The 20,490-nt window shown below is 59.5% G+C and overlaps 2 protein-coding genes across 33 annotated transcripts in view; one reads left to right on the forward strand and one right to left on the reverse strand.

Annotated features, from left to right (window-relative positions):
- Positions 1-4,753, forward strand: part of PRMT7 (protein arginine methyltransferase 7) — a 47,520-nt gene extending 42,767 nt beyond the window's left edge. For 7 of the 21 annotated variants that reach the window (XM_077984332.1, XM_077984328.1, XM_077984331.1 and 4 more), the window contains 4 exons: positions 1,959-2,119; positions 2,941-3,037; positions 3,284-3,410; positions 3,995-4,753. In XM_077984332.1, coding sequence (XP_077840458.1) covers positions 1,959-2,119; positions 2,941-3,037; positions 3,284-3,410; positions 3,995-4,026 — 417 coding nt within the window. In that variant the 3' untranslated portion in view covers positions 4,027-4,753. Of the gene's footprint in view, positions 1-1,933; positions 2,120-2,940; positions 3,116-3,251; positions 3,503-3,994 lie in introns of those variants that run through there. The other 14 variants (XR_013411029.1, XM_077984330.1, XM_015126458.3 and 11 more) reach the window with 6 other exon arrangements.
- Positions 4,504-20,490, reverse strand: part of SMPD3 (sphingomyelin phosphodiesterase 3) — a 92,081-nt gene continuing 76,094 nt past the window's right edge. For 8 of the 12 annotated variants that reach the window (XM_077984350.1, XM_015126462.3, XM_077984346.1 and 5 more), the window contains 7 exons: positions 16,925-18,460; positions 11,073-11,148; positions 10,808-10,963; positions 9,841-9,930; positions 9,572-9,635; positions 7,688-7,844; positions 4,504-7,452 (listed from right to left, as the gene is read on the reverse strand). In XM_077984350.1, coding sequence (XP_077840476.1) covers positions 7,351-7,452; positions 7,688-7,844; positions 9,572-9,635; positions 9,841-9,930; positions 10,808-10,963; positions 11,073-11,148; positions 16,925-18,247 — 1,968 coding nt within the window. In that variant the 5' untranslated portion in view covers positions 18,248-18,460 and the 3' untranslated portion in view covers positions 4,504-7,350. Of the gene's footprint in view, positions 7,453-7,687; positions 7,845-9,571; positions 9,636-9,840; positions 9,931-10,807; positions 10,964-11,072; positions 11,171-16,883; positions 18,558-20,490 lie in introns of all 12 variants that reach the window. The other 4 variants (XM_077984353.1, XM_077984344.1, XM_077984351.1 and 1 more) reach the window with 4 other exon arrangements.

The following is a 20,490-nucleotide window of genomic DNA, read 5'->3' on the forward strand; positions in this document are numbered from 1 at the left end:
TGAGCATTGCTTGGTACCAGCCCTGTTCTTGGCTCCGTGCTGTCACCCTGAGTCAGAATCTCCACTGGGCCCACATGTCCCGTCACTGGAATTGCCCCCGCCAGTGCCCGCAGCTTGTTTCCTATTGGGGCAGCCTTTCCAAAAACAGTCTGGGAACCTTCTTAGTCATTTCCACGGTGGGGGCTCCATTCCCAGGGAGGGGTACCTGAGGAGTGTCCCACAGGTTATTTACATGGTGTAGGGGTTGGCAGCGCCCTGAACAGTAGTAACTGAGCCCACGTTCCCCAGAACCATGGGCCGTCCTGACAGTGCCAGTGGTTCTTGGATTCATGGGGACTGAAGCTGAGAGTCCTGTTCCATCCATGTGAGAGGGGCGGGGTGAGGAGCATGGGCCGTGCTGTGTATTAAGGAAATGCACGTGGCTCCTGCTTGTCATCCCAGCACTCTGGGAAGCTGAGGCAGGTGGATTGCTTGAGCCCAGAAGTTCGAGACCCGCCTGGGCAATATAGCAAGATCCTGTGTCTACAAAAAAGCCAGGCATGGTAGTGCACACCTGTATTACCAGCTACTCAGGAGGCTAAGGTGGGAGGATGGCTTTAGCCTGGGAGGTCGAGGCTGCAGTGAGCTGCGTTTGCACCACTGCCTCCAGGCTGGGTGAGAGAGGAAGACCCTGTCTCAAGAAAAAAATCTCATGGACACCAGAGGGGCGGGAAGCAGTGGCGGCCGTGCATCGGGAGGTGGGGCTTTTCTGCCTCTGCTCACCCTTCTGTTGACATTTTCCCACAGTGAACATGGATTGCCTGTGTGTGAACACTTTTAAGTAAATTAAACCTAGTGGATATTTTCAGTTTGCATCTTGCCTGCCCCTCACAGCAGATCACTGACTGTTCCATGCTTCTAGAAATCTCCTTCGTGCTGAGCCCTACGTGCTCTGGATCCATGTGCTCCCTTGGGCCCCTGCTCTCGGCCTGCCCACCCTGGCTGTCCCTGTCCCCTCTTGCTGATACGGTTCTGCCACTCTGGTCCTGGGCCAGTGTCTGTCTCTTGTGTGCTCAGGCAGATGGCCGAGAGTGGTGGGTATCCCACAGTGGGGCGCCAGGCATTTTTTTACGCTTTCCAAATCCACCTGCCCTTCCCCACCCTCAGCCTGGCCTTTCCAGTGCCCTGTCTTAGACCTGGCACCACTTCACACGACCAGCCAGGCCCAGGGCCCTGGGCATCCTCCCTCGAGAGTCCTCCCGTCCCCTGCCATTGGTCTTCATGCTCCCAGTGAGCCTCCAACCCAGGCTGTCCCCCGACTGCTGCCGTCCTGGTTTGAGCCCCTCCTGCTCTGGCCGTCCTCCACAAGGAGCCCACATGAACTTGTAGATCTGAGTCTGGCCACATCCCCACTGCAGGAATGCCCTGGATAGCTCCCGCACGCCACCCCTGCAGAGTGGCCCAGCTGGCCTGGATGCCCTGGCCTGCTCTCCTGGCTTAGCTCTATCCTCAAGGCCCCCTCTGGCCCTTCTGCCGGCTCCCATTTGACTGTCAGCTCCCCTCCTCCAGGCAGCTTTCTGCATCCCTCCTGGATGCAGGTGCCCCCAACCTGCCGCCAGGCACCGGGGCTGTACTGTCACGCATTTATCCCTCCCCATGGCCTGGGGCCCACCTGTCAGGGCCACACAGCTTTCGTGGTCGCCAGGTTTCTAGGTGCTGGGTGTTCTCACCAGTGACGTAGACATGTGGTCCTCAGAACAGCTTGAGACAGGCGACACCACCCCATCTTAAAAATCCGGAGAGCGAGGGCTCAGAGCCAGCGGTGCCTGGGGAGCCGCTGGTCTGCTGGGCACTCAGCATCTTTATGGGAGAACACACACCCCTTGTGACTGCAGTCAGTGAGAGCCAAGCCGGGGAGGGGTCCCTCTGTCTGGCTGCCGGCCTGTCTCTGCAGCCCCCAGGCCCCTTTCTGTTCGCAGCGTGCCCTGGACTTCAGGGAGAGCAGGGAGGCTGAGCCCCACCCACTGTGGGAGTACCCGTGCCGCAGCCTCTCCGAGCCCCGGCAGATCCTGGCCTTTGACTTCCGGCAGCTGGTGCCCCCACGGCCCCTGTGTGCCGAGGGCACCATGGAGCTCAGGAGGTGGGTGTAGGGAGGGCCCCGGGGGGCAGGGAGGGGCTGCTGCTTGCCCTTGGAGTTCTCACCCCCATGGTGAGCACAGCTGGCCTGGGAGACGCTGACACGTGGATGGGGTATTCGTCCTTCCCATGACCTTGCCCTTCCCTGTCAGAGCGGCCCTACGTGTGTGGTGGTTCCCACGGTCCCGTGTGTGCCAGTCGGCCGGGGGAGCCAGGGAGGGCGCTGCTCACTCCCCACAGCTGAGGCTCCCTTGTTGGATCACACCTCAGGAAGATGGGAGCTTAGTTCCTGTGGTCACCGATGCACCATTTTCCTGAACCCTCCTGGGAGCTGAAGCAGGTCAGGGTCAGGGAGTGCTGCTGGCGTCCAGGCACGGGCAGCCCTGTCCCACTCCGGCCCTCACCCCACCTCGCCCGAGGAGTGACTTCTTCCCCGGAAGCGCCTCCCAACTCGGGACAGGCAGCCAGGCAGGGTGGGCGCCGCCACCTGAGCTCCCAGGGTTGCTGTCTGGGCTATCAGAGGGGCTTTCCAGCCTTCAGTGCCAGGCTGTGCCTCAAGCCCCCCGGACCCTGCAACCACACTGGCCCTGCCCCATGTGTAGCCTGGCTGCAGGGCTCGGGTTGGCTCACGTCGGGGCTCGGCTGCGGCTGTTCTGGCTGGGGTTTTTCTGAGGAACATTCAGTTGGATGTGGCACTAGGAGCTCCCGGAGGGGCAGGAAGGAAATGGGGAAAACCACAGGTTTCTGGAAAGCAGCAGGAGCTGCAGCCGTGCCCCCCTGCCTCTTGTGTGACTGCTTCTGCTGGGTCCCCCCTCTCCTTGGCAGGCCTGGGAGGAGCCACGCAGCAGTGCTGTGGATGGAGTACCACCTGACACCGGAGTGCACGCTCAGCACTGGCCTCCTGGAGCCTGCAGACCCCGAGGTAGTGCCTGCGCGCCGAGCCCCAGTGTGCGTGCAGACCCTGAGAGCAGGCGCCGCCTGGGGAGGCCTCCCTGCCCCTGTGCTCCGGGTGTGTCTCACAAGTTCTTTGGGCCAGATGATGACCCCCTGGGACATCTGGCCCCTGCGCAGCTTCTCTCTGCTGCGAGCTGCTTGGGCTGGAGGCTGGCCAGGAAGGAGGCTACGGTGCCAGGGAGCTCTCACCGTCTTCCTGCTCTTCATCCTACAGGGAGGCTGCTGTTGGAACCCCCACTGCAAGCAGGCTGTCTACTTCTTCAGCCCTGTCCTGGATCCCAGAGCACCGCTGGGCGGCCCGCAGATGGTCAGCTATGTGGTGGAGTTTCACCCCGGCACAGGCGACATCACCATGGAGTTCAGGCTTGCAGACACCCCAGACTCACCACTCCTGGGCAATAAAGTGGCCTGAGGGCTGTGGGTTCTGAGTGGCTCATGGCTTTCTAGTGGGGAAGGCTGAAGGCTCTCCTCTCCTCTCCGGGAGCTGCTCGGCCTCGGGGATGGGAAAGACTGCGCCATGTTGTATCTTTGCACTGCTGGCCTCTGGCTCCAGCTGTGGCAGGGAGCATGAGAGGGTGACTGAATTTGGAGCCCTGGAGGGGCGGGGGAGACCCCCCTGCTTGTGCTTCCGAGGTGCTGAGAAAGCTCCAGTGTGGAGACATCTCTCCCCAGCTGGGGAGGAAGTGGAACCACAGGGGGCTTGTGGGGCTGGCGGGTGCGGTTGTCCACGCCACCCTTGGCGAGCAGTCCCCATGGCAGCCTGTCCTGCCCGTCCCACTCGGGGATCTCCGGGTCTCTGCTCCTCTGGCTTCTGCTGGGAGGGTGGAGACACTGAATGTGGCTGGGTCTCTGGGGCTTGAAGACCCTGGCTGGGCCTGGGTTCTGGCCCTTTCATCTGCCAGGTAACTTCAAGCCACATCCATAGGTGTCTGGCCTCAGTGCTGCACCAGCTGGTAGCCTGCCAGGACCTGAGACTGGACACAAGGCAGCTGTTCCAGAGCAGTTACTGAGATGCAGACCCAGGAAAGTGGCTATCAGAGGAGCCGCGAGGCAGCCCTGTTCCCTGTACCGCCCTCGGATTGGAAAGCCCCTCCTGCAGGTGGGGTACAGCGGGGAGCAGCCCCTGCCCAGCCCCACTTCACCTGAGAGGCCAGAGGCGCCGTGGCCTTGCTTGTCTCACACACTAACCCCCCTTGGTTATGTCCCAGCTCTCAGGTAACAGCAGACACCAAGTGAGAGAACCCAGTGGCCTCTGGCTCACAGCTCAGGAGGTGAGGCTTGTGCCAGGCCAGCCGAGCTGCCTGTATGAGCAGAGTTCCGGTGTCCTCGGATTTAGGTAGACTTGGGCAGCTCCTGTCCTCCATCCCCTGCCCCCAGGCATGCCCCTGAGGCCTGGCCCCAGCTTGTCGCTGAAATAAGTGGAGAACACCAGCCTTGAGCCTCACAGTTTTATTTTCTCCTCGTTATCCATCCTTCCTTTCAGCACCAATAAGGAAAAAGAACACCTCTCTTTTCAAAATATCTTATCAGGTGTAAAGATTTTTCTTCTAGGGAAGAACCGTCTGGATATATATTTGATAATGTTACCAAAACCGTAGGTGTGCTTACCATAGAAAACCCCTAATGTCCCGTGAAGATACAATACAGAAAAAATACAGAAATTAAAAAAGTTTTTTTATAACAGTATTTCTAAATCTCAGCAAGTTAAAAAGCAATAGTTAAAAAGCATCAAGATTGATATACTTAAAACTTAAGGTGGTTATGGATGAATGAAAATGAACATTTCCTTCCTCAGCGGCCCCCGTGCCTCGTGGCTTCCTTTGAGACTGGGCCTGGGGCAGGCACAGAGCCTTGGTGCGGGCCTCGGGTGACCCGTGTGCCCACCCTTGCTAGGCCTTAGATGCCACAGAATCTGAGATTCAGCAATGTTTCACTTAATCAGTGGAAGGGCCTGGCCTGTACACGAGGCCCGGGAATCCACAGGCAGCCACTATGGGACACGTGGGTAGGGGATCCCGGCCCTGGCGCTGAGGGAGGTGTGCAGGGCCCTGGGGGCCACACGTCCTTACTCTGGACACCAGGACCTGACTAGGCAGAGGCAACCTTGTGATGACAGAAAATGACTCGCCTAAGGCTGCCTGTGAGGTGGGAGGGGAGGAGCGTGCGGCCCTGACTCCCACACCTGCTGCCCTGGGAAGGGGGTGCCTGGGTGGGGAAGCTATGCTGGGGTCTGGTGTGGGGGCCCTGCCTGGGCCTCAGCTGCTCTTTGTGCAGGCAGCCAGCACGGGCTTGGGGTTTAGGGGCCAGGGCCAGCCCAGTCGCTTGTGTGAGCAGAGTCCCAGCTGCTTCAGGGAGTGGGGGGGCCTCCACAGCATGAAGCCCAGTCAAGGCTCACAGGCCAGACCCTTGGAGGGGCGGGCCGAGTAGAGAGCCCAGCAGGATGCCCTCCCTCAGCAGCCCCTTCCTGGCTCTGGACTCTAGGTGGCAGGGCTTGGATCCGGGCACAGACGGTGCTTCCCAGGCCAGGTGAGTTCAGACAGGCCAGTGTCACAAGGACGCACGTCCTAGCGCCAGGCTCCCTGGGCTCCGCGGCGTTGTCTGCCCCAGCAGAGGGCTGGGTGTCTGGCTGGCTGCGTGGCCTCCTCTTGGTCCCTCTTGCAGCTCAATGGGTGACAAGGCACAGCATCAGGGCACCAGCACCAGGAGGGGCTGACAACAGACAGCAGGTCCTGGTGCTCCCTCCAGCCTCGCCAGGCAAAGCCAGCCCTGGGCCAGGCTAGGTACAGGGCCAGGGCACCACGAGGAGCTGAGGTCAGCGGGGATTGTCAAAAAGTCCCTCAAGTTGAGTCTCAAACTATGAAACAGACAAAACCTTCGCGGCATGACAGGAGCAGTCCTGGCGTCTGTTAAAGGCAGGTGGGCAGAGGCAGTGCTGCCGAAGGGGCCTGGGGGCTGGAGGCAGATCGGGGACCACAGGCTGTTGGCCAGCTCTGCCATGCTGAACCTGGGTGCCAGTACCACACCCTGCCCTGGGCATGCGGCAACTGTCAGCCTCGCTGCCCCAGCCCGTGCACTGGTGAGGGCCAGGCTGCTGTCTGCACCTTGGCTTCCTGCCTCCTAGGCCGGGGTCCCCTTGTGGCCTTGGTGTTGGCTGGGGTAGCTGTTGAGGATGGGCCTGGGAGACCAGAACCGCAGACCCAGGGGGCAGGCAGGGGTTCCTGAGCTCAGCCGGCACGCGGGTGGGGCACGTCCCCAGGGAGGGATTGGTCCCGAACCAGAGAGGTGTCCGGAGGGGAGAGAGGATTGGCAGAAAGAAGAGGATGTGTTGGTTTTGATAGAAGAGAAGCTACAAATAGGTTATTTTCAAAATCAGGATCCCCCCACCCCCCTTTATGCTGTGAGTCCCTTCTTCCTGTAAAAAAAAAAAAAAAAGTGGATGCTGTCTTCTCGGATTCCCGGTTTATGGCTCCACTGCCCAGATGGAAGGCCCCCAGAGGAAGCCCGGGGCGCCAGAGCCTGCCGGACCCTGTTGTGCCTGGGCTGGCGAAGGGACCCTGTCTCGGGAAGAGCAAAGTTCTGTGAGTGACTTACAGACCCTGTGAAGTGAGGGTTGGTTTTGCGATTAACCTTTTTCTATTTTTCTTTTTAAAATGTAATCGCCCTTGAATGGGAGACCCTGGGAAGAGCCCTGGCTGGCTGGTAGAGACGCAGCCCTGGGACCCTGCGGGAGCCAGCCCACACTGGAGGCGGGAGAGCTGGCGGCCGTGCCCAGGAAGTGCTTCTTTGGCTGGTTCTGATTGTGTTTGGAGTTTGGCCTTGGGTGAGGCCCGAGCAAGGGGTCTGTGGCTACAGCGTGGCACGTGGCATGCAGGCAGCGTGCATGCGAGGGTGCAGGCATGCGAGACGACATTGGCAGCAGACAAAAATAAAGAACCCTGGACGAAGCTTAAGAAGAGATACAGAGAGTACATGAACCCGGTCCTCATACTAACCCACGGGTTACAAACTCGGTTGTGCTGTAGATTTGTAGAAAATCACGTTGTGAAAGAATGGCACTGGTTAGGCAGCTAGAGGCTCCCGGGGCGGGCCTGACTCCTGTCTGTCTGCAGTGAGGCCCAGAGGTGCAGAGCAGCGCAGCTTCCAGGTTCCCGGGCACTGACTGTGGCTCCCTCCCTGTTCCTGTCCTCCTCCCCCAAGCACCAGGAGCTCGATGGAGGGGACATGGCCCAGGGATGGGCTGCGGCTCCAAGGGCTGGCAGAGGCCCCGCTGCTCCAGACGGTCTATGCCTCCTCCTCCCCTGAAGACACAGTCAGTCGCATGGCTACTGGCAGGTGGTCCGTCAGGCCGGACAGCTGGGTGATAAAACTGAATTCTTCCACCTCCTGGGGCGAGTGGGAGAGGGGAGAAACAGCCTTGGTCAGATTCCAAGGGCATCCTGCAGGGAGCGGGCTGGGGATCCCCAAAGTGAGGCCCCTGGCTGGGGTGGGCTGGGACCTGGAGGACCTGGGGCCCTAAGGGTTTGAGGGAGTGACGGGGTGTGGGGTCTCAGGGAGTCAGCTGTCGAGAGCTGCAGGGTCCAGGCCCCACTCTGTCTTTGCATGGGCCCGCCCTACTCACGGCCTTCCAGTCCGGGCACAGCCCCTCCTCTGCGTGCAGCATGTAGTCGATGCGCCGGCCGTTGCCCTTCAGCAGCTCCTTCCGCCCCTTCTGGCCCGAGCTCTTGCTGGTGGGAAACGCCAGGTACTCCCTGCGGCCCTCCTCGCTCTCCAGGACCCTGTCCACACACGCAGGAGGCAGGTGAGCCCCCATGCCCGCCCCTGGGCCTGGCAGGGGCTGTTTGCGGAGCCATGGTCTCCCCCCAGTGTGGGAGCGGGTGGTGGCACCAAAGCTCTGGGTTTAAGATCTGTCTCTCCTGCAGGCCCAAAAAGGGCCTCAGCTGGGGGCAGGCCCAGTCGCCTGCGGGTTCCTGGCTGAATCGGGGCTCCGGAGCCTGTCGAGGTGTCCCGTCCACCCCAGCCTGGCCAGCACTCCCTTTCCCTTTCTGAACTCGGACAAAACTGATCCCACCCGTTCCGCAGAATGGGCTTCTGCCCTGAGCCAATAGGGGGGCTGTTTTGGGGAGCTTGGTCTTTGCCGTGAATCTCGGGGACCCCTGTGACTGTTGTTCCCAGGTTGACTGGGCTGAGGGAACCAGGAGAGCACCTCCGAGGAGTCTCCTGTGGGGCTGTCCCTACGTGGCTGTGTGACTCTGCTTATGTCACCGAGCCTCCAAGCCTCCGTTTCCTCCTCTGAAACGAGAGTGGTTGCTGTGGGCCCCAAGACACTTCAGGGAACAGGCTGTCATCCCGCTTCTGAGTGAGGAAACCCATGATGGTGCTAGGGGATCCACAGGGAGGGCAGGACGCTGGAGCGGGGGGATGTGACATCTGGAATCCCTTTCTGGCACTGTTGCCCTGAGACAAGCAGTGTGCCCGTCTCCTTCCTGTCAGCCTGTCCCCTGGGGCCTCAGCACCACTGGGCCAGAGACCTAGGACCCCCTCCTGGGAGCCCCCACCACAGAGGGCAGGCTTGGGCCAGGGCCTGGGATGGGAAGTGCAGTGGTGAGAGACCCTGCACGGGCCGCCAGGTCGATGAGTGCCTGGACGGATGGAAAAGGGGCACCCGGTGAGGCAGGGCCTGCAAACATGGGCTTCCACAAGGTTTTTTTCAGCCTTAAGATAAATACACTAATGACATTCAGAACATTGTTCCAGCTCAGAAATGGAATCCGTCACTGTCCTTTGCCTTTGATAATTAATTCCAGCGTCAATGATCTGAGAGTTACTGGTAGTCATTTTTTAATCATCATCTCATAAAAAGAATTTTCTCAGCATAGGATGATGTTTCAAATTTAGTCTATAATCTAATTAATTGGCTTAAATTAGCTGCAAGGAACCATCGCCATGACTGCAGTCTCAGGCTGTGAATTAAAAATTGGTTCTGCTGTTGGCCTCTCAGATGTGTTCTTTATGGACATCTCACTGGGCTCAAGAATGAATGTTGGCTGGGATGGAACTGTGTCTACTTTGAAAATGGTCGGTGTGTTATTGCTGCTGGTGTCTATTTGCCTGATTGGCACTGCAAGCTACCAGGCTGCCTGCAGCAGGCGCCATACCCAGCAACTCTTTCACAGGGGTCGACCTGTGGCCTGGGCCTGGGAAATTCCAGGCCCTCTCCTGTACCCAGCAGGCCGAGGCCCAGCTCCTGAAAACAGGTTTAGGAAACACCCCTAGAGATTTAGCAAGGCCAGTCCCCCTGGGCGTAAGGGCCTGACATCCACCTGCCTGGCCCAGCTCCCAGCTCTCAAAAGCTATCAAAGGTGGGATGAGGGACAGGTTTCCGCCAAACAAAAGCCCTCATGAGCCCAAGCTGAGCTCTCCCGCGTGGGTCCTGCCCAGTCCCTGTGTCCACCTGAGTCAGGGCGTCAGTGCCTTGTCCCCAGCCTGGGAGTGCAGTGCTTACTTCTGCAGGTTGTCGGGGGTGCACACGTCCTCATCATACAGGCCATTCGTGTCCAGCAGAGTACCTGTGGGGGAAAAGGGGACGACAGCAGTTGCTGCAGGTGGGGCCCAGGCAGCCTCTAGGGCGTGGTCTCTGTGGGCATGGGCTAGCCAGGGGCAGCAGAGTGGGGCCCTTCCCAGCAGTGAGGTCTTGGGGGCAGGTCCTAGTGGTCTTTGAGGGAAGCCTGTGGTGAGCCCAGTCCCCATCTTCCTCCCCCAGTCCCAGCTCACCGATGGCCCACGGCTTCTCCTCCCCAGGCCCCAGGCGGCAGGGATCCCTGTAGTGGGTGAACAGGGAGTGCTGCTGCTCCAGTTTGTCGTCTGTGCGGGGAGGGAGGAAACACTGAGGCATCAGGGGGCTTTGCTGTCCCACACGACCTGCGCCCCTGCTTCCCATCAGTTACTCCCCACATGCTGCCAGGTCCCCATCCTTTAGGCCACTGCCCCTGAGTGGGATCTCAGTCCCAGTCAGGTGCCCCCATGCTTCATTTGTCGCTGCTTTTCTGTGTCCTTGAGAACACCTCCCCGAGCACACGCCCTGGTCTTCGGCCTTCCCTCTGAGGACAGTGACAGTGACCACTATCCTTGGACAGAGGAAAGAAGGTCCCCACAAGGTCCGTATGGTCATCGGATCCACAGATCAGTTATTTACAGCAAGTGTTTGCTGTTTCACTGATGATGAGTCTTTTACCCTAATGGTTTAAGGCGCAATTCCCAGGGTTCAGATCCCTGTGCAATCACTGCCTGGCTGTGTGACCTTGGGCTGGTTCTGCAGCCTCTCTGAGTCTCAGCTTCTCCACCACACCACATGGAGACATGCAATGCTTCCCTCTCAGGGTTGTTAAGAGACTTAAGTGAAACAGCAATTAGAATGGCAGCTGGCTCAAAGTGAGAGCGCGGCACCCCGTTGATGAGTGTTACTAGTGGACTCGTCCTGCGTCTGCTTCAGAGGCCCCCAGCCTTCCTTGTCAGAGGTTCATTTTTAGGGCATCTCTGTTTCCAGCTTTCTAGGCAGAGCGTGGGCTCTTCCTGTTCTAGGATTTCCAGGGGGCAGAGAAATCAGTCTTGCTAAATACCCCACCCACACGCTCTCGAGGAGCAGGAATTCTCTGAGCTGGTAACGAAGTCTGTCTCGCTGTGACTGAGCCCACAGCCTCCCCAGAGCTGGAGACCCGAGTGGGGAGGAGCCCAGCCTCACCAGAGGAGCAGTTGTCAAAGTTGAAATCTCCGCAGACGACATCAAATGCCACCAGCTCCTCGGGGTTGGCTGTGCTGGACGAGGAGGTAGATTTTCGGAAATCAGCCAGCCAGTCCTGAAGCAGGTCCAGCTGCCCACACCGGATGGCGCTGTCCTCTGCAGGGCAGAAGTACAGAGACTGGATGATGAAGCTGGCCCCAGACCCCAGCTAGGCACCAGGCGCTGATCCCATCCCTAGAAAAGCACAGGCGGGTGGCAGCCCTACCTTGCGGGGCGTGCAGGTGTGTGCAGGCGATGTACCCGACGATTCTTTGGTCCTGAGGTGTGCTTCCCACCTGCACCTGGGGGAGGAGGGGGTCAGTGCTGCCACCTGCCAGTTGCCGTGGCCCTGAGAGCACAGGACACTGGCAGTGCCCACCCATGAGGTCAGACCCTCACAAGCCAGGCTCCTGGCTAGATTCTAGGGCCCGAGTAAGGACAGGACGCGTCCTGCTTCTAAGAGCTTACGGATCTGGGCTGGAGGCGGATGCTGAAACTCTCGGCCTGTGGCGTGGGGAGAGCCGGTGGCCATCTGTGCAAAGCATGGGGGAAGTGCCGAACCGCACCAAGGCTCCCCCAAGGCCCAGGTCCTGCCATCTCCCAGTGACCAGCATGGCCACAGCTCTTAGTTCCTTGTCCACTCCTGCCTGTGGCTCTTTCCTCCCTCCCTCAGTCACACCCTGGTGCTCTTTCCCTCTGAAATCTCAGGGGGTTGCCCCTGTGCCATGGTGTGGCCTCAGAGCCCACCCCACATGGTAAGAGGCCCAGACCCTGCCCCTCCTGGCCTCGTCGCCTTCTGGCTACATGGTGAGTCATCTGCTTTATAGGCCGTGGTCCTGTCGTCCCCAGTCTTGGATGAGAGCTCGCTGGTCCGTGTCCTAGGCTGGCCCCTGCACACCCCTGGCTCCATCCTGAGCCCACTGTGGTGGCAGCCTCTTCAGGCCTCCCCTCTGCCCCAACCTCCTGCTTACCTCCTTTACCCAAGACAGAGCCTTCCACCCGCCAGGTGGCTGGTGACCCCGGCAGGCCCCCAAAGACGGGCTTAATACAAATGAGCATCTCCACTGTACCCCACAGGCAACTCGTAACTGCCCTACCCCAGGTGGGGGCGAGATGGGACCCTCGTCAGTGCCCGGCCCAGGAGAGGTGAGGGATGGCCATGGAGACACCCCACACAGAGAGGTTGCTCGCCGGCTCCTCATCCCCTACCCCTGGGATTCCCTCCCTCTTGTGCCTCTGTGCCCTCCCCGAGCTGTGCAAATCCATTCCAGACTGGGTTTCCCAAGATGAGGAGACCCCAGACCCAAAAAGCACTCCAGGGAGGTAGCTGGGCAGGACACGCAGCCTCTCCCAGTTGTTGGCTGAGGGCTGAGGGCTGCAGGGTGGGTGCCCCGCATCTGTGGAGCTCACAGCAGCGCGAACATCACAGCCTATCTGCTCCGACAGCTTCGATTGGCTCTGTCCTTCCTTTGCTGCTGCGGTCAGTCGGGCTGGTATTATCTCCTCCCTCTGGAGGTCCTCAGCAGCAGGTGCTCCCGGCCTTCTACAGCTCTCCATCCCCTTCCCAGCCCTAACATGCACAGCCTTCCTTCCCCGGCACCCAGGGGTATGGAACGTCTGGCTGTTCGGCCCCATAGGTTCACCATTCACTTCTTGCTCACAGACAGACCCAAACCTTAGCCTAACAGCATCCCTGCCCCCGGAATGGCTGTGAGATCACGCAGCATTGATGGTTCTGCTACAAAAACAAAATATTTATGAAGCTGCCATGCTCAAAAGCCCACATGAGGCTGGGCACGGTGGCTCATGCCTGTAATCCCAGTAATTTGGGAGACCGAGGTGGGTGGATCACCTGAGTTCAGGAGTTCGAGACCAGCCTGGCCAACGTGGTGAAACCCCATCTTTACTAAGAATACAAAAATTAGCAGGCGTGCCAGGCACAGTGGCTCACGCCTGTAATCCCAGCACTTTGGGAGGCTGAGGCGGGCAGATCACAAGGTCAGAAGTTCGAGACCAGCCTGACCAACATGGCGAAACCCTCTACTAAAAATACAAAAATTAGCCAGGCGTGGTGGTACGTGCCTGTAATCCCAGCTACTCAGGAGGCTGAGGCAGGAGAATCACTTGAATCTGGGAGGTGAAAGTTACAGTGAGCCAAGATCATGCTACTGCACTCTAGCCTGGGTGACAGAGTGAGACTGTCTCCAAAAAAAAAAAAAAAAAAAAATTAGCTGGGCGTGCATGCCTGTAATCCCAGCTATCAGGGAGGCTGAGGAGGCCGGAGAATCCCTTGGACCTGCGGGGCGGAGGTTGCAGTGAGCCAAGATACCCCGTTGGACCACTCTGGCCTGGGCGACAGAACGAGTCTCTAAATAAATAAATAAATAAATGGCCACACGGGGGCGCCATCTCCAGGCAACTACTGCTCCTCCTCCGTGAGGATCATCTCAGGCCGGGCATGCTTGTGCTGGGGTGGGGCGGCGCATGGATATTACTTTGCTGGGTCCTTATAACGGCTCAGGCACGTGGTAAAGCGATGCCACTTTTACCGTTGAACACACTGAGGCCAGATGTTGCGTCGTGGGCCGGGGTCACAGGCTCACGTGGTCTAGGCAGCTTCCAGTGGGATCTGTTGGTCGGAGCTGCTCTGCGCTGCTTTCTGAGGGACTGGTGTCTTTGCCAGGTGTCTCCTCAGCAGCCCGTTTGTTGGTCTTAGGCGTAAGCCTCTCACTCACCCAGCACTTGGTGTCACCTGCCCCATGCTGCATCCCGGGCAGGGTCGGACACCCGCAGGGAGGCCTCAGACTTGGCCTGCACGACGAGAACCCACTGGAGGGAGGAGTGGCGAGGCCCTGCTGCCTCCCACCCCGCTTCTCCCTCCTCATCGGCTATGTGATCTTGCCAAGACCCACTTGATTATTTGCTGGGCCTTATTGATTCCTGGCTCGTGGCCTTGGGAGCCACAGAGCCTTGTGTTTCTCTTGCAAAAACAAACAATCACACGAGGGGCTGTGCCTTTGAGTCCTGGTGGGCAAAGACTGTCAACAGGAGAGGCATCCAGAATGAGGCTCTATTGTAGGTGAGGAAAAAGGGATTCCAGTCCCTTCCTTCACAGAGCCACATTTCCCTGAAGGCTCCGAAGTCCCACACGGGAAACCACGAGGGCCTTCCGGGGAGGAGGGGACCGCTGGCTTCTGCAGCGAGTCCCTCCGGCATCCCGGCCCCTCTCCGGCTGGGCCCCTCCCTGAGGCAGCCCCATGTACTTCACTTCGCCGCCCTGGGGTCCGCGTGTGGCGGGCACACCACAGCTCTGCTGTCCTGCTGCTCTGTCTGATGGACAGACAAGACCCTGGGCATGAGGGCAGAGGAGCCCATGAAGGGAAGAGTGGATTGTGCGGGCGGCCGCTGAGGGAGCTCCATGAGGTGGTGTGGCCACATCCAGTATGGGACCAAGACAGGCAGGGGCAAGGGGTGCAGGGACCCCTCGTGGGGTTTGTGGCTGGGGCAGGGCTGGAGCTAAGGGTGGCGGGGGGGGGGTGGGCGGCGGGGAGGTGGTACAAAGTGAAGGTCAGACTTTTCCTGAGGCAGTAGAGGGCATAAGAGGAGTCACACCTGGCCTTGGACAAGGAGGACGGGGGACAGCTGGAGGGGAGGGTGACCGAAACCACAGCAGGGCTGATGCAGAGGAGGGGGCCTGGGCCAAGGGAGCTGGAGATGTGGGGTGCACCCAGGGCCATCTGGAAAGTGAGCTAGGGGCCGGGGATGTATGGATCGGTCACAGGACAGAGCAGCCAAAGTGGTCCTTCTGGCTTCAGGATGGCAGAACCTGGAAAAGGGGCAGACTGGGGCAGAGGCTGAGTCTGGTTTGCGAGTGAATGGGGATGTGTCCTGGAGGCAGCCAAATGCGGGGCTGGGGGCTTGGGGGAGAGGTCTGGGCCAGTTCAAAGCAGAGGGGCCTTAGAAAGGACAGAAATGGAAGCTGCAGAGTCCCACTCCCAGGCAGGTACCATGGTGGTCTCTGGGAAACCCCACTGCAGAGCAGCCAACCACGGCTCCAGCTCACTGCAGCCACGTGGGGTGTGGAATGTGGCGGGCCTGGGGCTGCTGAGAGAACCTGCAAAGTCTGTGAAATATCTTGATTTTAAAATATTGGTCAAGGTTGGGTGTGGTGGAAAACGCCTGTAATCCCAGCACTTTGGAAGGCCGAGGCGGGCGGATCACCTGAGGTCGAGAGTTTGAGACCAGCCTGACCAGCATGGTGAAACCCCATCTCTACTAAAAATACAAAATTAGCCGGGCATGGTGGTGCATGCCTGTAATCCCAGCTACTTGGGAGGCTGAGGCAGGAGAATTGCTTGAACCCGGGAGGCGGAGGCTGTGGTGAGCCGAGATTGTGCCATTGCACTCCAGCCTGGGCAATGAGAGTGAAACTCCGTCTCAAAAAAAAAAAAAAAAAAAAAAAAAAAGGTCAATACAAAAAATTTTTTGAATGTCATAGATCAGGTTACAGTTTGAGACCCAGGAGGTACAGGAAGATGAAAAGAACTTTCAGGACAGAACCTGGGAGGAGGGGCTATCCCAGGGAGACATTGTTGACCTCGGTGGGAACTGTGAGGGTGCCCCATGGAGGAGGGAAGTGGGAGGTGGGGAGAGGATGTGTGGATTTATCTGTGCAGAAGTGGGCTGGGGTAGGGGGCAGGGGAGGCCCCGGCCTCTGAGCCACCTGTAGTAGGGTGGGAGTGAGGGGCACACCCTCCCACCCTGGGCCTGACAACACATCCCCTTCTTCCCCAGAAAGTCACACTAGCTGCTGAGACAAAAATATATCCAGAGAACAGAACACCAACGAACCATATGCCAAAATGGGAACGCTGGATCTATCTGTCAGGAGCTGCTTCAATTTCAGCATCCCTTGCAGTTAATGAAGAGCAGAGGACCCAAACTCTGGGCCTGGCACAGCCACACAAGAGCCATCGAGGAACCAGAAGTGGGGGCCAGGGCCCTTGCTGTCTGCCTGGCTCCCGCAGGGCTTGGAGACAAGCACCGCCACTCCTGGCAGGCACCAGGTCGTGCACCAGTGTTTCCCTGGGCAGGCAGAGCGTGGTTGCTTTTGGAGGGGAACTGCGAAGTGAGGAAACCCGCCCTGGGCAGGCCTCTGAGCCACAGCCCTCCCTGCAGAGCTGCCACTTTTTCATGTCTCACCCTAAAGGGACAGAACCCACATCTGAAGCGGCTGCTGCCTCTCGGGGCAGAAAGCCCTGTGCTGCATCCACTGGCCAAATGATGCTTCAGAAAACTCTGGAAGCACCATGAGCGGCTTTTGGATAGAGAACAAAAGTCAACACTCTGAGCGTCTCAGGCGCAGTGGAAGATAATGTATAATGACCAAATTACCACGGCCTAAAAACTCCTCCAATCGAATCCAAATTAGCAGAAATAATTATGATTCACTTTAATTAGTGACTATGGAAGCGAAACCATGGCTGGTGGGCAGACAGCCTGGCAGGGCAGCTGCACGACAGCCAGGAGGGAGGGCTGTCCAGGCCAGGGAAGCTAGTGACCTCAGTGAGCCAGGCGGTGTCAGGGCCTGGAGATATGAGGGTCCCATCTGCCTGCCTGGTGCACTTGGTCTGGGCTGGTCTCTCTGCCTCATATGAACAGACAGGGGCCCTGCCTCCTGCTCTTCCTCGCTTTATCACTGCCACCATCTCCACGACCACCATCGCCACTCTTGCGCCAGCTTGGAACCCTTCCCAGGTCTTACTGCTCTGGTCCACTCCCACCGTCTCCTCACTTTACAGTTGGGGAAATGGTGGCTCAGAGATCTGAGGAACGGGCCCAGGATCACTCAGATGGGTCTTTCTGAGCCCAGAGCCTCGGTGCTCATCCCTGCATTCTTGTTGACTGTGTCCCCGAGCCAGGGCCCTGTGGTTCAGCTCCAGGAAAGACCGCATCTGCCTCCCACTCCAACCCCCCACTCCAGCCCCCACAATGACGACTCCCCACTGCAGCCCCCCTGCCCGCGTGGCTCTAGGACCGGCGGGCGTGTGGTCCTCGGGCTGGGCCGAGGCCTCCTACCTTGAGAAACAGAGCTCCCTTAGAGGCCAGGGCGTCGTCATTACACTTGTTGGGGTAACAGTGATAGGCCACGTCCATGATGGGGTAGCGGCTGGCAAAGAGGAGGCCGCTGTTGAGACACTTGAAGCTGCAGCAGCCCTGGCAGCCGTAGACCCCAACGTCGTACAGGATGTACTCAAAGTAGCCGTGCAGCTGCTCTTTCAATTTGGTGGCTGCCCGCTTGTCAAACACCTCCTGCAGGCACAGGAAGTCCAGGTTGGCGGGGAAGAAGGCAGAGACCTCATGGTCGAAGGCCTCGTCGGGGTGCCGCCTCCTACGCGCGGCCGCCTTCTTCACCACCGAGGCCTTGTACAGGAGCTTGCTGTTGGCACCCGGTTCCCCGCTGGCACTGGTGTCTGGCCCAGCTCGCCCCTTCACCAGGGACTCCCTGGAGGCCGAGGGGCTGCCCAGGCTCCCCGAATCCCCGTCCTGCTGATTGTGATTGGGCGTCTGGCCCCTCGGGCCCCCGCCAGCTCCGTTCCTGGCCTGGCCCCCGGGCGCAGGGTCGTCAGCTTCGGGTGGCCGGCTGCCCTCCTCGCCACCGATGCGCACGATGCAGGCATCCTCCGGGCTGCTGCCGTCGACAGGGTCCCCAGAGGCTGGGCCGTTGGCAGCCTCATCACCAGGGTGCCGCCCGCCGTCACCCTTGTACTCCACAGAGGCTGTCCTCTTAATGCTCCCGGGGACGGCCCGGGCCACCCCATCGCCGCCCTGTGGTGACACCAGGCTGCTGAAGCTAGCGGCGCTGATGGAGGTGTTGGTGGGGGAGTCGATGTAGATTTTGATCTGGGGCCGGGCGGCCCCATTGCGGATCCTCTGCCCGATCTCCTTGGCCCGCGCTTGGGTGTTAAAAAGGTTGTTGATCCTGGCGAGTGAGTCGGGCAGGAGGCAGACGTTGGCAGTGGCGAAGCAGAAGCTTTTGCCAGGCCCTGTGCCCTTCCATTCACTGAGCAGGGCTGCCCCACCGGCCAGGCCCTTGTCTTCCAGTCGTGAATAGATGTAGGGCCGGCGGGCCGACTGCAGCGGGGACCAGAAGAGGAAGCCGAGAAACGCAAAGGGCAGCGAGGCCACCAGGAGGGCCAGGTAGATGGGCGTGAAGAGGGCGGTGCAGAGCAGCTGCAGGCAGCACGGGTCGTCCGCCCGCTGGCGCTTCTCGTAGGTGGTGGGTATGAAGGAGGCAGCAAGCCGGTCCACCAGCCAGTAGCATGGGAAGATGAGGGCCCAGGACACACAGTGCAGGGCAGACAGACAGCTGTTAGGAAAGGGGGTCGTGTACAAAACCATCGCAGCTCACTGGGCGCCGCAGCCGGCCCTACTACATGGTGTCCGTGGCAGCCGCGGGCACTTTCCTGGGCGAGGGTGGGCGAGGAGTTGGGGGCAGCTGGAGGAGGGGTCACCTCCTGGCGAGATGCAACTCTGGCTGGTCAATGGTGAGTATTGGCCAGTCGGTCATGGTTCACCTCGGTGGGCCATGCCAAGGCCTACCTACTGCAGACCCTGCAGAAACAGAAAGTAGGGGGACTGTTTTTAGTGATCTTAAGGGAGCGGGTCAGATATGGGGCCGTCGCCCCAGCTCATCCCACTCCTGCTTCCCCTGGTGTGAGCAGGACAGTTCTGAGAACCAGGCTGGAGCCGGCAGGCTCAGCAGGTGGCTGGGAGACAGCCCCAGCACACCACTTCCTCCATCCGTGCTGTTCTCTTGGAGCGAATAGCTTGGTGACATGACTGCCCCTAACTAATCTTCTTGACCTTGTAACCCAATTGCTTGAAAATAGCCCTGGTTTCCAGAGAGGTACAGATCTGTGGGTGCAAAGGGAGCAGGCAGGGCATCCTAGAGGACGCCTGGGCCCACCCTAGCCAGGGGCCGCTGGAAGCCCTTCAGGAGCCAGGGCGGTTTTTAGAACGGGAGAGCAGTAACCTTGGGTCAGAGGAGCCACAAACATGGCCACTCGTCACGGAGTGCCTGCCAGGTAAGGACAGAGCAGGAACAAACGGCAGAGCAAAGGGGCCAGAGACGCCTGGAGCAGAGGGCAGTATGGCTGGCAGGGCCACAGGGAAGGGCGGTCCCCCTCCGTGCACAACTGGGCTCTCACTGTGGCCCCAGCCTGCAGGATCACACCAAGCCTGGTGTTTCCACTCCACTGACCATGGGAGAAACCCCCCAGCAATGACGATCCCAGCACAGCCTGGGTCTTACCAACTTCCAGAACCATCAGAGTTCCCGACAGTCCCTGTGACTTTTGGAGAAGCTCCCTGGGGCTGTATGGGTCTGGCCTAAGCTTTAACCGCTGTCCCTCATGTCCTCCAAGATGCAGCCCAGTCGAGACCCATAGCCACCTGAATAAGCCCACCCTGGGTCCTCTGTGGGAGCCACAGTGGGTCTCGGAGCAGACTCAGAGCTCTGCCTGGGCAAGGCTGCCAGGTACATCTATTGTGCTGAATGTAAAATCAATAAAGACAAGCATCTGGAGTGTTTGCCCAGCCTCCAGGGACCCACGTGTCATCACCCCGTCCGGGAGCCTGTAGAAGTGTAACCCAGACTTTTCATAACTAGAGCAGTTGGGCCACTCTTTCTCCACCCACTCTCTTGCTGACTCAGCCCAGCTCCTGCCCTGGCACTTTGGGGGGTCTGAGCCCACGGTGCCATCTGTCCTGGCCCCACACCTTCACCTCCTCCTGAATCCATGGTCACCCAAGCCAGGGACCTAGGTGTCACCAGACTCTGCCTTCCTTCAGTCCCCATCAGTCCCTGCCACTCCTGCTGAACCCCCTGTGCTGGCCTGGGACTGCATCACGGTTCCCCAACTTTATCAGCCTCCACAAGGGCTGCAGGGACGTTCTCCGTGTAGTCCGCTGTGTCACAGCTGCCTCACACCTACTGGAGCTCCCTCAGCCCTTAGTGGGGAGCCCAGCCCCTCCGTCAGGCCTGCGGGTCTCTGCAGCCCCCCCCCCGGACGCCTGCCTCTCACTCGTGTCCCGTCCCTGCCTGCCATTCCCCATCCCTCCACCCCTCGCCTCACTCACCCTTTCTCTTTTAAGACTCAACTTAGAAATTCCCTCCCTAGAAGACCTTTGGACCCCTTGCCCCGGTGGCTTAGGTGTCTCCACTGGTGGCTCCCATCCCCACCACGTGTGGCCTGGTCTCTGCAGTTCTATATCACAAATGCTATGGGATGTGGCCACCTGCCCAGCAGACCGCAAGCTTCAGGAAAGAACAGGCTGCACAGGGGCGCCCTAGAGTCCCAGGCTTGCCCTGGCAGGTATGCAGGAGATGGGGGATGAGGGGAGGTTCACCTGGATGCCTCCAGCCAGAGTGGGGGCAGCTGTTTTCCCGCCTGCAGACGGGGTTTCTGTGGGGCATGTCAGCCCAGGACAAGCCTGCAGCCACCATCTCTAGGGCTTAGTGTCTAAAGGTGAACTTGAGCTGGGTCTGTATCTGGTTCTGATAAGCAGCTTCACAAGGCTGTCACTCTCCTCAGGGGAAATGCCTTTGAAGCCAACACTGGAAGGGTGCAGTTCGGAACAGC

Source organism: Macaca mulatta, chromosome 20 (assembly GCF_049350105.2).
Source record: "Macaca mulatta isolate MMU2019108-1 chromosome 20, T2T-MMU8v2.0, whole genome shotgun sequence".
NCBI lineage: Eukaryota > Metazoa > Chordata > Mammalia > Primates > Cercopithecidae > Macaca > Macaca mulatta.